The sequence below is a fragment of the Coregonus clupeaformis genome, chromosome 5 (genome assembly GCF_020615455.1).
Source record: "Coregonus clupeaformis isolate EN_2021a chromosome 5, ASM2061545v1, whole genome shotgun sequence".
In the NCBI taxonomy this organism is placed as follows: Eukaryota; Metazoa; Chordata; class Actinopteri; order Salmoniformes; family Salmonidae; genus Coregonus; species Coregonus clupeaformis.
In genome coordinates this window covers 36458134-36478077 of record NC_059196.1, presented here as the reverse complement: position 1 = coordinate 36478077, position 19944 = coordinate 36458134, and the positions used below count along the sequence as shown (strand labels likewise).

Below are 19944 nucleotides of genomic sequence, written 5' to 3'. Positions count from 1 at the left end.
GGAAGGTGTGTTTACCCTCCACTACCCCACTGTGTTTACCCTCCACTACCCCACTGTAAGGGGAAGGTGTGTTTACCCTCCACTACCCCACTAAGGGAAGGTGTGTTTACCCTCCACTATCCCACTGTAAGGGAAGGTGTGTTTACCCTCCACTACCCCACTAAGGGAAGGTGTGTTTACCCTCCACTACCCCACTAAGGGAAGGTGTGTTTACCCTCCACTACCCCACTAAGGGAAGGTGTATTTACCCTCCACTACCCCACTAAGGGAAGCTGTGTTTACCCTCCACTATCCCACTAAGGGAAGCTGTGTTTACCCTCCACTACCCCACTAAGGGAAGGTGTGTTTACCCTCCACTATCCCACTGTAAGGGAAGGTGTGTTTACCCTCCACTACCCCACTAAGGGAAGGTGTGTTTACCCTCCACTACCCCACTAAGGGAAGGTGTGTTTACCCTCCACTATCCCACTAAGGGAAGGTGTGTTTACCCTCCACTACCCCACTAAGGGAAGGTGTGTTTACCCTCCACTACCCCACTAAGGGAAGCTGTGTTTACCCTCCACTACCCCACTAAGGGAAGGTGTGTTTACCCTCCACTACCCCACTAAGGGAAGGTGTGTTTACCCTCCACTACCCCACTAAGGGAAGGTGTATTTACCCTCCACTACCCCACTAAGGGAAGCTGTGTTTACCCTCCACTATCCCACTAAGGGAAGCTGTGTTTACCCTCCACTACTCCACTAAGGGAAGGTGTGTTTACCCTCCACTATCCCACTGTAAGGGAAGGTGTGTTTACCCTCCACTACCCCACTAAGGGAAGGTGTGTTTACCCTCCACTACCCCACTAAGGGAAGGTGTGTTTACCCTCCACTATCCCACTAAGGGAAGGTGTGTTTACCCTCCACTACCCCACTAAGGGAAGCTGTGTTTACCCTCCACTACCCCACTAAGGGAAGTTGTGTTTACCCTCCACTACCCCACTAAGGGAAGGTGTGTTTACCCTCCACTACCCCACTAAGGGAAGCTGTGTTTACCCTCCACTATACCACTAAGGGAAGGTGTGTTTACCCTCCACTATACCACTAAGGGAAGGTGTGTTTACCCTCCACTACCCCACTAAGGGAAGGTGTGTTTACCCTCCACTACCCCACTAAGGGAAGGTGTGTTTACCCTCCACTACCCCACTAAGGGAAGCTGTGTTTACCCTCCACTACCCCACTGTAAGGGAAGCTGTGTTTACCCTCCACTACCCCACTAAGGGAAGGTGTGTTTACCCTCCACTATCCCACTAAGGGAAGGTGTGTTTACCCTCCACTACCCCACTAAGGGAAGGTGTGTTTACCCTCCACTACCCCACTAAGGGAAGGTGTGTTTACCCTCCACTACCCCACTAAGGGAAGGTGTGTTTACCCTCCACTACCCCACTAAGGGAAGGTGTGTTTACCCTCCACTACCCCACTAAGGGAAGGTGTGTTTACCCTCCAATATCCCACTGTAAGGAAGCTGTGTTTACCCTCCACTACCCCACTAAGGGAAGGTGTGTTTACCCTCCACTACCCCACTAAGGGAAGGTGTGTTTACCCTCCACTACCCCACTAAGGGAAGGTGTGTTTACCCTCCACTACCCCACTAAGGGAAGGTGTGTTTACCCTCCACTATCCCACTGTAAGGGAGGCTGTGTTTACCCTCCACTACCCCACTAAGGGAAGGTGTGTTTACCCTCCACTACCCCACTAAGGGAAGGTGTGTTTACCCTCCACTACCCCACTAAGGGAAGTTGTGTTTACCCTCCACTACCCCACTAAGGGAAGCTGTGTTTACCCTCCACTACCCCACTAAGGGAAGGTGTGTTTACCCTCCACTACCCCACTAAGGGAAGGTGTGTTTACCCTCCACTACCCCACTGTGTTTACCCTCCACTACCCCACTGTAAGGGAAGGTGTGTTTACCCTCCACTACCCCACTAAGGGAAGGTGTGTTTACCCTCCACTATCCCACTGTAAGGGAAGGTGTGTTTACCCTCCACTACCCCACTAAGGGAAGGTGTGTTTACCCTCCACTACCCCACTAAGGGAAGGTGTGTTTACCCTCCACTACCCCACTAAGGGAAGGTGTGTTTACCCTCCACTACCCCACTAAGGGAAGCTGTGTTTACCCTCCACTATCCCACTAAGGGAAGCTGTGTTTACCCTCCACTACCCCACTAAGGGAAGGTGTGTTTACCCTCCACTATCCCACTGTAAGGGAAGCTGTGTTTACCCTCCACTACCCCACTAAGGGAAGGTGTGTTTACCCTCCACTACCCCACTAAGGGAAGGTGTGTTTACCCTCCACTATCTATCCCACTGTAAGGGAAGGTGTGTTTACCCTCCACTACCCCACTAAGGGAAGGTGTGTTTACCCTCCACTATCCCACTAAGGGAAGCTGTGTTTACCCTCCACTACCCCACTAAGGGAAGCTGTGTTTACCCTCCACTATCCCACTGTAAGGGAAGGTGTGTTTACCCTCCACTACCCCATTAAGGGAAGGTGTGTTTACCCTCCACTACCCCACTAAGGGAAGGTGTGTTTACCCTCCACTATCCCACTGTAAGGGAATGTGTGTTTACCCTCCACTACCCCACTAAGGGAAGGTGTGTTTACCCTCCACTACCCCACTAAGGGAAGGTGTGTTTACCCTCCACTATCCCACTAAGGGAAGGTGTGTTTACCCTCCACTACCCCACTAAGGGAAGGTGTGTTTAACCTCCACTACCCCACTAAGGGAAGGTGTGTTTACCCTCCACTACCCCACTAAGGGAAGCTGTGTTTACCCTCCACTACCCCACTGTAAGGGAAGCTGTGTTTACCCTCCACTACCCCACTAAGGGAAGGTGTGTTTACCCTCCACTACCCCACTAAGGGAAGGTGTGTTTACCCTCCACTACCCCACTAAGGGAAGGTGTGTTTACCCTCCACTACCCCACTAAGGGAAGGTGTGTTTACCCTCCACTACCCCACTAAGGGAAGGTTTGTTTACCCTCCACTACCCCACTAAGGGAAGGTGTGTTTACCCTCCACTATCCCACTGTAAGGGAAGGTGTATTTACCCTCCACTACCCCACTAAGGGAAGGTGTGTTTACCCTCCACTACTCCACTAAGGGAAGGTGTGTTTACCCTCCACTATCCCACTGTAAGGGAAGCTGTGTTTACCCTCCACTACCCCACTAAGGGAAGGTGTGTTTACCCTCCACTATCCCACTAAGGGAAGGTGTGTTTACCCTCCACTATCCCACTGTAAGGGAAGCTGTGTTTACCCTCCACTACCCCACTAAGGGAAGGTGTGTTTACCTTCCACTACCCCACTAAGGGAAGGTGTGTTTACCCTCCACTACCCCACTAAGGGAAGGTGTGTTTACCCTCCACTACCCCACTAAGGGAAGGTGTGTTTACCCTCCACTACCCCACTAAGGGAAGGTGTGTTTACCCTCCACTACCCCACTGTGTTTACCCTCCACTACCCCACTGTAAGGGAAGGTGTGTTTACCCTCCACTACCCCACTAAGGGTAGGTGTGTTTACCCTCCACTATCCCACTAAGGGAAGGTGTGTTTACCCTCCACTACCCCACTAAGGGAAGGTGTGTTTTCCCTCCACTACCCCACTAAGGGAAGCTGTGTTTACCCTCCACTACCCCACTGTAAGGGAAGCTGTGTTTACCCTCCACTACCCCACTAAGGGAAGGTGTGTTTACCCTCCACTACCCCACTAAGGGAAGGTGTGTTTACCCTCCACTACCCCACTAAGGGAAGGTGTGTTTACCCTCCACTACCCCACTAAGGGAAGGTGTGTTTACCCTCCACTACCCCACTAAGGGAAGGTTTGTTTACCCTCCACTACCCCACTAAGGGAAGGTGTGTTTACCCTCCACTATCCCACTGAAAGGGAAGGTGTATTTACCCTCCACTACCCCACTAAGGGAAGGTGTGTTTACCCTCCACTACCCCACTAAGGGAAGGTGTGTTTACCCTCCACTATCCCACTGTAAGGGAAGCTGTGTTTACCCTCCACTACCCCACTAAGGGAAGGTGTGTTTACCCTCCACTATCCCACTAAGGGAAGGTGTGTTTACCCTCCACTATCCCACTGTAAGGGAAGCTGTGTTTACCCTCCACTACCCCACTAAGGGAAGGTGTGTTTACCCTCCACTACCCCACTAAGGGAAGCTGTGTTTACCCTCCACTACCCCACTGTAAGGGAAGCTGTGTTTACCCTCCACTACCCCACTAAGGGAAGGTGTGTTTACCCTCCACTACCCCACTAAGGGAAGGTGTGTTTACCCTCCACTACCCCACTGTGTTTACCCTCCACTACCCCACTGTAAGGGAAGGTGTGTTTACCCTCCACTACCCCACTAAGGGTAGGTGTGTTTACCCTCCACTATCCCACTGTAAGGGAAGCTGTGTTTACCCTCCACTACCCCACTAAGGGAAGGTGTGTTTACCCTCCACTACCCCACTAAGGGAAGGTGTGTTTACCCTCCACTACCCCACTAAGGGAAGGTGTGTTTACCCTCCACTACCCCACTAAGGGAAGCTGTGTTTACCCTCCACTATCCCACTAAGGGAAGTTGTGTTTACCCTCCACTACCCCACTAAGGGAAGGTGTGTTTACCCTCCACTATCCCACTGTAAGGGAAGGTGTCTTTACCCTCCACTACCCCACTAAGGGAAGGTGTGTTTACCCTCCACTACCCCACTAAGGGAAGGTGTGTTTACCCTCCACTATCCCACTGTAAGGGAAGGTGTGTTTACCCTCCACTACCCCACTAAGGGAAGGTGTGTTTACCCTCCACTATCCCACTAAGGGAAGCTGTGTTTACCCTCCACTACCCCACTAAGGGAAGCTGTGTTTACCATCCACTATCCCACTGTAAGGGAAGGTGTGTTTACCCTCCACTACCCCACTAAGGGAAGGTGTGTTTACCCTCCACTATCCCACTGTAAGGGAAGGTGTGTTTACCCTCCACTACCCCACTAAGGGAAGGTGTGTTTACCCTCCACTACCCCACTAAGGGAAGGTGTGTTTACCCTCCACTACCCCACTAAGGGAAGCTGTGTTTACCCTCCACTACCCCACTAAGGGAAGGTGTGTTTACCCTCCACTATCCCACTGTAAGGGAAGCTGTGTTTACCCTCCACTACCCCACTAAGGGAAGCTGTGTTTACCCTCCACTACCCCACTAAGGGAAGCTGTGTTTACCCTCCACTACCCCACTAAGGGAAGCTGTGTTTAACCTCCACTACCCCACTAAGGGAAGGTGTGTTTACCCTCCACTACCCCACTAAGGGAAGGTGTTTTTACCCTCCACTACCCCACTAAGGGAAGCTGTGTTTACCCTCCACTACCCCACTAAGGGAAGCTGTGTTTACCCTCCACTACCCCACTAAGGGAAGCTGTGTTTACCCTCCACTACCCGACTAAGGGAAGGTGTGTTTACCCTCCACTACCCCACTAAGGGAAGATGTGTTTACCCTCCACTACCCCACTAAGGGAAGGTGTGTTTACCCTCCACTATCCCACTGTAAGGGAAGGTGTGTTTACCCTCCACTACCCCACTAAGGGAAGCTGTGTTTAACCTCCACTACCCCACTAAGGGAAGGTGTGTTTACCCTCCACTACCCCACTAAGGGAAGGTGTGTTTACCCTCCACTACCCCACTAAGGGAAGCTGTGTTTACCCTCCACTACCCCACTAAGGGAAGCTGTGTTTACCCACCACTATCCCACTAAGGGAAGCTGTGTTTACCCTCCACTACCCCACTAAGGGAAGGTGTGTTTACCCTTCACTACCCCACTAAGGGAAGCTGTGTTTACCCTCCACTACCCCACTGTGTTTACCCTCCACTACCCCACTAAGGGAAGCTGAGTCCCTCTTTGTGGCACCTGACCAGACGACTGAACAGCAGTCCAGGTGCGACAAAACTAGGGCCTTTAGGACCTGCCTTGTTGATAGTGTTGTTAAGAAGGTAGAGCAGCGCTTTATTATGGACAGACTTCTTCCCATCTTAGCTACTGTTGTATCAATATGTTTTGACCATGACAGTTTACAATCCAGGAATACTCCAAGCAGTTTAGTCACCTCAACTTGCTCAATTTCCACATTATTTATTACAAGATTTAGTTGAGGTTTAGAGTTTAGTGAATTATTTGTCTCAAACACAATGCTTCTAGTTTTTGAAATATTTAGGACTAACTTATTCCTTGCCACCCATTCTGAAACCTAACTGCATCTCTTTGTTAAGTGTTGCAGTCATTTCAGTTTCTGTAGTAGCTGACGTGTATAGTGTTGAGTCATCCGCATACATAGACACACTGGCTTTACTCAAAGCCAGTGGCATGTCGTTAGTAAAGATTGAAAAAAGTAAGGGGCCTAGACAGCTGCCCTGGGGAATTCCTGATTCTACCTGGATTATGTTGGAGAGGCTTCCACTAAAGAACACCCTCTGTGTTCTGTTAGACAGGTAACTCTTTATCCACAATATAGCAGGGGGTGTAAAGCCATAACACATACGTTTTTCCAGCAGCAGACTATGATCGATAATGTCAAAAGCCACACTGAAGTATAACAAAACATACGCCACAATATTTTTATCATCATTTTTCTCTCAGCCAATCATCAGTCATTTTTGTAAGTGCTGTGCTTGTTGAATGTCCTTCCCTATAAGCGTGCTGAAAGTCCGATGTCAATTTATTATGCACTCACTAACTGTAAGTCGCTCTGGATAAGAGCGTCTGCTAAATGACTAAAATGTAAATGTAAATTAGTTTACTGTAAAATAGCATTGTATCTGGTCAAAACTTTACTAAGGGTTGGTAACAGGCTGATTGGTCGGCTATTTGAGCCAGTAAAGGGGTCTTTACTATTCTTAGGTAGCGGAATGACTTTTGCTTCCAGGCCTGGGGGCACACACTTTCTAGTAGGCTTAGATTGAAGATATGTCAAATAGGAGTGGCAATATCGTCCGCTATTATCCTCAGTCATTTTTTATTTTTTTTACGCTCTTATCCAGAGTGACTTACAGTTAGAGAGTGCATACATTTTCCATCCAAGTTGTCAGACCCCGGTGGCTTGTCATTGTTGATAGACAACAATAATTGTTTTACCTCTTCCACACTCACTTTACGTAATTTGGTCAGATATGCTTGGATGTGTAGTGTCAGCGTTTGTTGCTGGCATGTCATGCCTAAGTTTGCTAATCTTGCCAATGAAAAAATCATTAAAGTAGTTGGCAATATCAGTCGGTTTTGCAATGAGTGAGCCATCTGATTCAATGAATGATGGAGCTGAGTTTGCCTTTTTTCCCAAAATGTCATTGAAGGTGCTCCAAAGCTTTTTAGTATCATTCTTTATGTAATTTATCTTTGTTTCATAGTGCAGTTTCTTCTTCTTTTTATTCAGTTTAGTCACATGATTTCTCAATTTTCAGTACGTTTGCCAAACGGTTGTGCAGCCAGACTTATTTGCCATTCCTTTTGCCTCATCCCTCTCAACCATACACTTTTTCAATTCCTCATCAATCCAAAGAGATTTAACCGTTTTTACAGTCATTTTCTTAATGGGTGCTTATTAGTAACTGGAATAAGCCATTTCATAAATGTGTCAAGTTCAGTGTCTGTTTGCTCCTCATTACACACCATGGACCAACAAATATTCTTTACATCAACAACATAGGAATCACTACAAAACTTATTGTATGACCTCTTATACACTATATTAGGCCCAGCCTTTGGAACTTTGGTTTTCCTAGATATGGCTACTATATTGTGATCACTACATCCAATGGATATGGATATTGCTTTCAAGCACTTTTCTGCAGCATTAGTAAAGTTTTGAACAATACATTTTGATGATTTCATTCCTGTGCTGTTTGTAACTACCCTGGTAGGTTGACTGATAACCTGAACCGTGTTGCAGGCCCTGGTTACAGTTTGAAGCTTTTTCTTGAGTGGGCAGCTTGATGAAAGCCAGTCAATATTTAAATCACCCAGAAAATATACGTCTCTGTTGATATCATGTACAATATCAAGCATTTCACACGTTATCCAGATACTGACTGTTAGCACTTGGTGGTCTATAGCAGCTTCCCACCAGAATGGGCTTTAGGAGAGGCAGATTCATCTGTAGCCATATTACTTCAACAGCATTTAACATGAGATCCTCTCTAAGCTTTACGGGTATGTGGTTCTGAATATAAACAGCAACACCTCCACCATTGGCATTTCTGTATTTTCTGTAGATATTATAACTATGTATTGCTACCACTGTATCATCAAAGGTATTTTCTAAGTGAGTTTTAGAGATTGTCAGAATATGAATGTCATCTTTTACTAGCAAGGCACTTCATGTTTTTGATTGAACTGACCTGGAAGACCAGGTGTGTTGAATTCAGTCAGTCACTGAAATGATCAATTAGCTCAGTTGGTCAGGTGTGGATCATAGTTGGAACAAAGTACTGCAGTACCTGCGGCAGTCCAGGAACAGGGTTGCCTAGGCCTAGGTTAACGTTAGTTAGTGTTCAAGCAAAATTAGATGATATGAGTTGTACTTTGCTCTAATGCACAGTTCATTGTCTGGTCATTATTATAAAAGAGAATGACTGGTTAAATCAAGGTTAAATAAGGGTTAGACTGCCTGGTCTGAATCAGTTGGTCTCCCATGCAGAACACAGTATTAATGTTCCTGTATAGAGGGGATGTTATGTTGGCAGATCTCAGGGGGAATTGGTGTAGCTATGATATGTGGGCAGATCTCAGGGAGAATTGGTGTAGCTATGATATGTGGGCAGATCTCAGGGGAATTGGTGTAGCTATGATATGTGGGCAGATCTCAGGGAGAATTGGTGTAGCTATGATATGTGGGCAGATCTCAGGGAGAATTGGTGTAGCTATGATATGTGGGCAGATCTCAGGGGGATTGGTGTAGCTATGATATGTGGGCAGATCTCAGGGGGATTGGTGTAGCTATGATATGTGGGCAGATCTCAGGGGTATTGGTGTAGCTATGATATGTGGGCAGATCTCAGGGGTATTGGTGTAGCTATGATATGTGGGCAGATCTCAGGGGGATTGGTGTAGCTATGATATGTGGGCAGATCTCAGGGGGATTGGTGTAGCTATGATATGTGGGCCGATCTCAGGGAGAATTGGTGTAGCTATGCTTAGCTCAGGGGTCAGACCAAGCAAAATGGTTTCATTTCAATGTACTGTAGTTTAATTGCACTGATTCCCCATAATTTCTCTACTCTCTTGTCTGTTATAGTACCGTAAGCCACAGACTTCAGCAGTGTATGCTCCTACAAGGATATAATACAGTTATTCATATCTTCAGTAGGCTGGACTGATATTTCAGAAGATGAACGAATGAATTCAGCTATTTAAATGACATATTTTAAATTTTAGTCATTTAGCAGACGCTCTTATCCAGAGCGACTTACAGGAGCAATTAGGGTTAAGTGCCTTGCTCAAGGGCACATCGGCATATTTTACACCTAGTCGGCTCGGGGATTAGAACCAGCGACCTTTCGGTTACTCGGCACAACGCTCTTAACCACTAAGCTACCTGCCGCCCCCATGTTGTTGTGATTGATTAGGTTTCCCATGTCCCAAAGAAAATGACAAAAAATCAACAATCTCCTTTCCCTGTATTCCAGCCTGTGTCTGAGGAGTTCCAGAACGGCGATGGCTTTGGCTACATCGTGGCGTTCCGAGCCAATGGGACGCGAGGATGGAAGGAGAAGATGGTGACATCAGCAGATTCCACTACGTACAAGTACAGAGACGAGACCTTCCCTCCCCTCACCCCCTTCGAAGTGAAGGTGGGAGTGTACAACAACAAGGGAGACGGACCCTTCAGTGGAGTGGTCACTGTGTACTCTGCAGAGGGGGGTGAGTTCTAAGGACTGCTTTGCAGGGGGTTGGGAAGCTTAAACTTATTCAAAGGGAAGTCGCTCCTTCAAGTCGCCTTACAATTTATGTCATTTGTGAAGTCATGTTGAGGGGTTCTACTGTCACATCAACAGTTCTACTAGTTCTCACAGGTAAAAAGCCAAAACATCACATCTGGGTCCTGGTCCCCCCTGGGGTCCTGGTCCCCCCTGGGTTCACGTTTTGGTTTTTGCTCTAGCACTACACAGCTGATTCAAATAATCAAAGCTTGATGATGAGTTTGGGGGTGGGGGGGACCTGAGCCCTAGTACCATGCCTCAGGACTACCTGGCCTGATGACTCCTGGCTGTCCCCAGTCCACCTGGTCGTCCTGCTGCTCCTGTTTCAACTCTTCTGCCTGCGGCTGTGGAACCCTGACCTGTTCACCAGACGTGCTACCTTGTCCCTGACCTGCTGTTTCAACCTCTAAATGCCCGGCTAAGAAAAGCCAAGTGACATTTACTCCTGATGTACTGACCTGTTGCAACCTCTACAACCACTGTGATTATTATTTGACCCTGCTGGTCATCTATGAACGTTTGAACATCTTGGAGAAAAATCTGGCCTTAATGGCCATGTACTGTTACAATCTCTACCCAGTACAGCCAGAAGAGGACTGGCCACCCCTCGGAGCCTGGTTCCTCTCTAGGTTTCTTCCTAGGTTTCTGCCTTTCTAGGGAGTTTTTCCTAGCCACCGTGCTTCTACATCTGCATTGCTTGCTGTTTGGGGTTTTAGGCTGGGTTTCTGTATAGCACATTGTGACATCTGCTGATGTAAAAAGGGCTTTATAAATACATTTGATTGATTGATTGATAGAGCAGGGGTGTCAAACTCATTCTTCAACGAGTTCCGGAGGGCCACACTGAAAATGTGTTATATTTCCTCGCTGTCTAAATTTGCCAAAAATAGTCCTCTAGTTATCATTTTGGGAATTTTCAATGCTCCCTGACTGTCTAGCTTTCATTTCGGTGATTATTAGCAAGCTGGACATCCCTGGTCTAGAGGTTGCTTTGTTGATGTTGGAAATGTTATTCAAAAAGAAGTACCCCCTATACACTCACAATGTCTCACTTTATGTATTTTATTCAAATGAACACATCCTCTGATCTCCCCTGGGATTGAGGTACTATTTACTGTACTGTATGGCTGATATGCTATGGAAGTACTCATGATGTCATTGAAACAAACCACTTGAGTTGATGGAACATATCAAATCAAATCAAATCAAATTGTATTGGCCACATGCGCCGAATACAACAGGTGCAGACATTACAGTGAAATGCTTACTTACAGCCCTTAACCAACAGTGCATTTCTTTTTAACAAATAAATAAAACAACAACAAAAAAAGTGTTGAGAAAAAAAGAGCAGAAGTAAAATTAAATAACAGTAGGGAGGCTATATATATATATATATTTTTTTTTTATTTATTTCACCTTTATTTAACCAGGTAAGCCAGTTGAGAACAGGTTCTCATTTACAACTGCGACCTGGCCAAGATAAAGCAAAGTAGTGCAATAAAAACAACACAGAGTTACATAGGGGTAAAAAACATAAAGTCAGAAATACAACAGAAAATATATATACAGTGTGTGCAAATGTAGCAAGTTATGGAGGTAAGGCAATAAATAGGCTATAGTGCAGAATAATTACAATAGTATTAACACTGGAATGCTAGATGTGCAAGAGATTATGTGCAAATAGAGATACTGGGGTGCAAAAGAGCAAAATAAATAACAATATAGGGATGAGGTAGTTGGGTGGGCTAATTTCGGATGGGCTGTGTACAGGTGCAGTGATCGGTAAGGTGCTCTGACAACTGATGCTTAAAGTTATTGAGGGAGATAAGAGTCTCCAGCTTCAGAGATTTTTGCAATTCGTTCCAGTCATTGGCAGCAGAGAACTGGAAGGAATGGCGGCCAAAGGAGGTGTTGGCTTTGGGAATGACCAGTGAGATATACCTGCTGGAGCGCAGACTACGGGTGGGTGCTGCTATGGTGACCAATGAGCTAAGATAAGGCGGGGATTTGCCTAGCAGTGATTTATAGATGGCCTGGAGCCAGTGGGTTTGACGACGAACATGTAGTGAGGATATAAAGGGGGGTACCGGTGCAGAGTCAATGTGCGGGGGCACCGGCTAGTTGAGGTAGTTGAAGTAGTTGAAGTTATGGGTGGGATTTACAGATTATATGGGGACTGTAGATGGAGAGATTTACTGTTATCAATATGTACTGATTGACTGTAGAGATTTACTGTTATCAATCATCAAGTATGCAGACGACACAACAGTAGTAGGCTTGATTACCAACAATGACGAGACAGCCTACAGGGAGGAGGTGAGGGCTCTGGGAGTGTGGTGCCAGGAAAATAACCTCTCCCTCAACGTCAACAAAACAAAGGAGCTGATCATGGACTTCAGGAAACAGCAGATGGTGCACCCCCCTATCCACATCGACGGGACCGCAGTGGAGAAGGTGGAAAGCTTCAAGTTCCTTGGCGTACGCATCACTGACGATCTGAAATGGTCCACCCGAACAGACAGTGTGGTGAAGAAGGCTCAACAGAGGCTCCTCAACCTCAGGAGGCTGAAGAAATTTGGCTTGGCACCTAAAACCCTCACAAACTTTTACAGATGCACAATTGAGAGCATCCTGTCGGGCTGTATCACCGCCTGGTACGGCAACTGCACCGCCCGCAACCGCAGGGCTCTCCAGAGGGTGGTGCGGTCTGCCGAATGCATTACCGGGGGCAAACTACCAGCCCTCCAAGACACCTACAGCACCCGATGTCACAGGAAGGCCAAAAAGATCATCAAGGACAACAACCACCAAACCACTGCCTGTTCACCCCGCTATCATCCAGAAGGCGAGGTCAGTACAGGTGCATCAAAGCTGGGACCGAGAGACTGAAAAACAGCTTCTATCTCAAGGCCATCAGACTGTTAAACAGCCATCACTAGCACATTAGAGGCTGCTGCTGCCTATTGAAATCACTGGCCACTTTAAGAAATGGATCACTGGTCACTTTAATAATGTTTACATATTTTGCATTACTCATCTCATATGTATATACTGTATTCTATACTATTCTACTGTATCTTAGTCCATGCCGCTCTGACATTGCTCGTCCATATATTTATTTATATATTCTTAATTCCATTGCTTTACTTAGAATTGTGTGTATTGGGTATATGTTGTGATATTGTTAGATATTACTGCACTGTCGGAGCTAGAAGCACAAGCATTGTGTGTCTGTGGTGTTTCTATGGTTGATTGGAGTGTGTGTGTGTGTGTGTGTGTGTGTGTGTGTGTGTGTGTGTGTGTGCGCGTGTGTGTGCGTGTGTGTTTCTCTCTACAGAGCCCAGGGAGGTCCCATCTGAGGTGAAAGCTTCCAGCATTTCCTCTTCCGAAATTAAAGTTACTTGGAGACCGCCCAACCCTGGCCCTGGGAGACCAATGGGATACGAGGTGTGTGTGTCTGTCTGTGTGTGTGTCTGTGTGTGTGTGTGTGTGTGTGTGTGTGTGTGTGTGTGTGTGTGTGTGTGTGTGTGTCTGTGTGTGTGGTGTGTGTATGTGCATTTTACATTACATTTTTCATTAGACAAATCTAAATAAAACAAGTAAATGTAAATACTACAATAAAAGATAAGTTTAAAAGAGATCTTCTTCCCTCAGGTGACCTACTGGAAGGACAGTGAGCAGGAGGAGTCAGGGAAGAAGAGGACAGCAGGGAACGAGACGTCTATGGTGCTGACAGGGCTGGAGGGGAACAGAGTGTACCTCATCACAGTCAGGGGCTTCAACAGTATCGGCCAGGGCCCTGCATCAACCGCTAGCACCGCCAGGACCAGGAAAGACCGTGAGTACACCACTCATACAAACCTGAATAAAGGGTGGATTTTTATTTATTTATTTTTTATTTTTATTTATTTAACCTTTATTTAACTAGGCAAGTCAGTTAAGAACAAATTATTATTTACAATGACGGCCTACACCGGCCAAACCCGGACGATGCTGGGCCAATTGTGCGCCGCCCTATGAGACTCCCAATCACGGCCGGTTGTGATACAGCCTGGAATCGAACAAGGGGGTCTGTAGTGACGCCTCAAGCACTGAGATGCAGTGCCTTAGACCGCTGCGCCACTCGGTCTGTAGTGACGCCTCTAGCACTGAGATGCAGTGCCTTAGACCACTGCCTTAGACTGTACATACAGTTTAATTAAGCAATAAGGAACAAGAGGCAGTGCTGAATCATGAATACAGTCACAGGTAAGAGGCAGTGCTGAATCATGAATACAGTAACAGGTAAGAGGCAGTGCTGAATCATGAATACAGTCACAGGTAAGAGGCAGTGCTGTATCATGAATACAGTCACAGGTAAGAGGCAGTGCTGTATCATGAATACAGTCACAGGTAAGAGGCAGTGCTGTATCATGAATACAGTCACAGGTAAGAGGCAGTGCTGTATCATGAATACAGTCACAGGTAAGAGGCAGTGCTGAATCATGAATACAGTCACAGGTAAGAGGCAGTGCTGTATCATGAATACAGTCACAGGTAAGAGGCAGTGCTGTATCATGAATACAGTCACAGGTAAGAGGCAGTGCTGTATCATGAATACAGTCACAGGTAAGAGGCAGTGCTGAATCATGAATACAGTCACAGGTAAGAGGCAGTGCTGTATCATGAATACAGTCACAGGTAAGAGGCAGTGCTATATCATGAATACAGTCACAGGTAAGAGGCAGTGCTGTATCATGAATACAGTCACAGGTAAGAGGCAGTGCTATATCATGAATACAGTCACAGGTAAGAGGCAGTGCTGTATCATGAATACAGTCACAGGTAAGAGGCAGTGCTATATCATGAATACAGTCACAGGTAAGAGGCAGTGCTGTATCATGAATACAGTCACAGGTAAGAGGCAGTGCTATATCATGAATACAGTCACAGGTAAGAGGCAGTGCTGAATCATGAATACAGTCACAGGTAAGAGGCAGTGCTATATCATGAATACAGTCACAGGTAAGAGGCAGTGCTGTATCATGAATACAGTCACAGGTAAGAGGCAGTGCTATATCATGAATACAGTCACAGGTAAGAGGCAGTGCTGAATCATGAATACAGTCACAGGTAAGAGGCAGTGCTGTATCATGAATACAGTCACAGGTAAGAGGCAGTGCTGTATCATGAATATAGTCACAGGTAAGAGGCAGTGCTATATCATGAATACAGTCACAGGTAAGAGGCAGTGCTGTATCATGAATACAGTCACAGGTAAGAGGCAGTGCTGTATCATGAATACAGTCACAGGTAAGAGGCAGTGCTATATCATGAATACAGTCACAGGTAAGAGGCAGTGCTGTATCATGAATACAGTCACAGGTAAGAGGCAGTGCTGTATCATGAATACAGTCACAGGTAAGAGGCAGTGCTGTATCATGAATACAGTCACAGCTAAATGCCGTTGTTGGGCCCGACACGATAGCGGAGGACCGCCTCTTACCTGTGACTGTATTCATGATAATTATTTGATAAGTGAATTCATACAATTTAATTCTTCCACCAGAAGATATAGTCCAGACAAAAATCTGGTTGTTAGTTATTTTGGTCATGTTGCTACAGACGCCAGCCAGTCATTCATTATTTTTGAATAGTTGCTATGCAAAAAAAAAATATTTGTTTCAAAACATTCTAAACAATAAATAACGGAAGCGTGCATATTATGTAACCACTTAACTGAGGAACTCAATTTAACCTTGCGCAATACCCTAGATGCAGTTGCACCCCTAAAAACGAAAAACATTTGTCATAAGAAACTAGCTCCCTGGTATACAGAAAATACCCGAGCTTTGAAGCAAGCTTCCAGGAAATTGGAACGGAAATGGCGCCACACCAAACTGGAAGTCTTCCGACTAGCTTGGAAAGACAGTACCGTGCAGTACCGAAGAGCCCTCACTGCTGCTCGATCATCCTACTTTTCCAACTTAATCGAGGAAAATAAGAACAATCCAAAAATTATTTTTGATACTGTTGCAAAGCTAACTAAAAAGCAGCATTCCCCAAGAGAGGATGGCTTTCACTTCAGCAGTAATAAATTCATGAACTTCTTTGAGGAAAAGATCATGACCATTAGAAAGCAAATTACGGACTCCTCTTTGAATCTGCGTATTCCTCCAGGGCTTAGCTGTCCTGGATCTGCACAGCTCTGCGAGGGCCTGGGATCGGGAGAGACACTTAAGTGTTTTAGTACTATATCTCTTGACACAATGATGAAAATAATCATGGCCTCTAAACCTTCAAGCTGCATACTGGATCCTATTCCTACTAAACTGCTGAAGGAGCTGCTTCCTGTGCTTGGCCCTCCTATGTTGAACATAATAAACAGCTCTCTATCCACCGGATGTGTACCAAACTCACTAAAAGTGGCAGTGATAAAGCCTCTCTTGAAAAAGCCAAACCTTGACCCGGAAAATATAAAAAACTATCGGCCTATATCGAATCTTCCATTCCTCTCAAAAATTTTAGAAAAAGCTGTTGCGCAGCAACGCACTGCCTTTCTGAAGACAAACAATGTATACGAAATGCTTCAGTCTGGTTTTAGACCCCATCATAGCACTGAGACTGCACTTGTGAAGGTGGTAAATGACCTTTTAATGGCGTCAGACCGAGGCTCTGCATCTGTCCTCGTGCTACTAGACCTTAGTGCTGCCTTTGACACCATCGATCACCACATTCTTTTGGAGAGACTGGAAACCCAAATTGGTCTACACGGACAAGTTCTGGCCTGGTTTAGATCTTACCTGTCGGAAAGATATCAGTTTGTCTCTGTGAATGGTCTGTCCTCCGACAAATCAACTGTACATTTCGGTGTTCCTCAAGGTTCCGTTTTAGGACCACTATTGTTTTCACTATATATTTTACCTCTTGGGGATGTTATTCGAAAACATAATGTTAACTTTCACTGCTATGCGGATGACACACAGCTGTACATTTCAATGAAACATGGTGAAGCCCCAAAATTGCCCTCGCTAGAAGCCTGTGTTTCAGACATAAGGAAGTGGATGGCTGAAAACTTTCTACTTTTAAACTCGGACAAAACAGAGATGCTTGTTCTAGGTCCCAAGAAACAAAGAGATCTTCTGTTAAATCTGACAATTCATCTTGATGGTTGTAAAGTCGTCTCAAATAAAACTGTGAAGGACCTCGGCGTTACTCTTGATCCTGATCTCTCTTTTGACGAACATATCAAGACTGTTTCAAGGACAGCTTTTTTCCATCTACGTAACATTGCAAAAATCAGAAATTTTCTGTCCAAAAATGATGCAGAAAAATTAATCCATGCATTTGTTACTTCTAGGTTAGACTACTGCAATGCTCTACTTTCCGGCTACCCGGATAAAGCACTAAATAAACTTCAGTTAGTGCTAAATACGGCTGCTAGAATCCTGACTAGAACCAAGAAATTTGATCATATTACTCCAGTGCTAGCTTCCCTACACTGGCTTCCTGTTAAGGCAAGGGCTGATTTCAAGGTTTTACTGTTAACCTATAAAGCGTTACATGGGCTTGCTCCTACCTATCTTTCCGAGTTGGTCCTGCCGTACATACCAATACGTACGCTACGGTCACAAGACGCAGGCCTCCTAATTGTCCCTAGAATTTCTAAGCAAACAGCGGGAGGCAGGGCTTTCTCCTATAGATCTCCATTTTTATGGAACAGTCTGCCTACCCATGTGAGAGACGCAGACTCGGTCTCAACCTTTAAGTCTTTACTGAAGACTTATCTCTTCAGTAGGTCATATGATTGAGTGTAGTCTGGCCCAGGAGTGTGAAGGTGAACGGAAAGGCTCTGGAGCAACGAACAGCCCTTGCTGTCTCTGCCGGGCCGGTTCCCCTCTCTCCACTGGGGTTCTCTGCCTCTAACCCTGTTACAGGGGCTGAGTCACTGGCTTGCTGGTGCTCTTTCATGCCGTCCCTAGGAGGGGTGCGTCACTTGAGTGGTTTGAGTTACTGACGTGATCTTCCTGTCTGGGTTGGCGCCCCCCCTTGGTTTGTGCTGTGGTGGAGACCTCTGTGGGCTATACTCGGCCTTGTCTCAGGATTGTAAGTTGGTGGTTGAGGATATCCCTCTAGTGGTGCGGGGGCTGTGCTTTGGCAGAGTGGGTGGGGTTATATCCTTCCTGTTTGGCCCTGTCCGGGGGTTTCTTCGGATGGGGCCACAGTGTCTCCGGACCGCTCCTGTCTCAGCCTCCAGTATTTATGCTGCAGTAGTTTATGTGTCGGGGGCTGGGGTTAGTTGGTTATACCTGGAGTACTTCTCCTGTCTTATCCAGTGTCCTGTGTGAATTTAAGTATGCTCTCTCTAATTCTCTCGTTCTCTCTTCTCTCTGAGAACCTGAGCCCTAGGACCATACGTCAGGACTACCGGGCATGCTGACACCTTGCTGTCCCCAGTCCGCCTGGCCTTGCTGCTATTCCAGTTTCAACTGTTCTGCCTGCGGTTACGAAACCCCTACCTGTCCCAGACCTGCTGTTTTCAACTCTTAATGATCGGCTATGAAAAGCCAACTGAGAGACCTGAGCCCTAGGACCATACGTCGGGACTACCGGCCGTGGTGACTCCTTGCTGTCCCCAGTCTGCCTGGCCTTGCTGCTTTTCCAGTTTCAACTGTTCTGCCTGCGGTTATGGAACCCCTACCTGTCCCAGACCTGCTGTTTTCAACTCTTAATGATCGGCTATGAAAAGCCAACTGAGATTTATTCCTGATTATTATTTGACCATGCTTGTCACTTATGAACATTTTTGAACATCTTGGTATGGTTCTGTTATAATCTCCACCCGGCACAGCCAGAAGAGGACTGGCCACCCCTCATAGCCTGGTTCCTCTCTAGGTTTCTTCCTAGGTTTTGGCCTTTCTAGGGAGTTTTTCCTAGCCACCGTGCTTCTACACCTGCATTACTAGCTGTTTGGGGTTTTAGGCTGGGTTTCTGTACAGCACTTCGAGATATTAGCTGATGTACGAAGGGCTATATAAAATAAAATTGATTGATTGATTGATGTATTCACCCCCTTTGCTATGAAGCCCCTAAATAAGATCTCGTGCAACAAATTACCTTCAGAAGTCACATAATTAGTTAAATAAAGTCCACCTATGTCACATGATCTCAGTATATATACATCTGTTCTGAAAGGCCCCAGAGTCTGCAACACCACTAAGCAAGGGGCACCACCAAGCAAGCGCCACCATGAAGACCAAGGAGCTCTCCAAACAGGTCAGGGACAAAGTTATGGAGAAGTACAGATCAGGGTTGGGTTATAAAAAAATATCACAGAAACTTTGAACATCCCACGGAGCACCATTAAATCCATTATTAAAAAATTGAAAGAATATGGCACCACAACAAACCTGCCAAGAGAGGGCCTCCCACCAAAACTCACGGACCAGTCAAGGAGGGCATTAATCAGAGAGGCAACAAAGAGACCAAAGATAACCCTGAAGGAGCTGCAAAGCTCCACAGCGGAGATTGGAGTATCTGTCCATAGGACCACTTTAAGCCGTACACTCCACAGAGCTGGGCTTTACGGAAGAGTGGCCAGAAAAAAGCCATTGCTTAAAAAGGAAATAATCAAACATGTTTCGTGTTCACCAAAAGGCATGTGGGAGACTCCCCAAACATATGGAAGAAAGTACTCTGGTCAGATGAGACTAAAATTGAGCTTTTTGGTGTTCAAGGAAAACGCTATTTGTCTGGCGCAAACCCAACACCTCTCATCACCCGAGAACACCATCCCCACAGTGAAGCATGGTGGTGGCAGCATCATGCTGTTTTTCATCGGCAGGGACTGGGAAACTGGTCATGATGGATGGCACTAAATACAGGGACATTCTTGAGGGAAACCTGTTTCAGCCTTCTAGAGATTTGAGACTGGGACGGAGGTTCACCTTCCAACAGGACAATGACCCTAAGCATACTGC

The 19944-nt window shown here is 46.2% G+C and overlaps 1 protein-coding gene across 1 annotated transcript in view; it reads left to right on the top strand.

The window, feature by feature from the left end:
* Positions 1–19944, top strand: part of cntn5 (contactin 5) — a 542763-nt gene that overhangs the window by 505851 nt on the left and 16968 nt on the right. The window contains exons 19-21 of the mRNA XM_041876697.2: positions 9692–9926; positions 13323–13432; positions 13640–13823. Coding sequence (XP_041732631.1) covers positions 9692–9926; positions 13323–13432; positions 13640–13823 — 529 coding nt within the window. The remainder of the gene's footprint in view (positions 1–9691; positions 9927–13322; positions 13433–13639; positions 13824–19944) is intronic.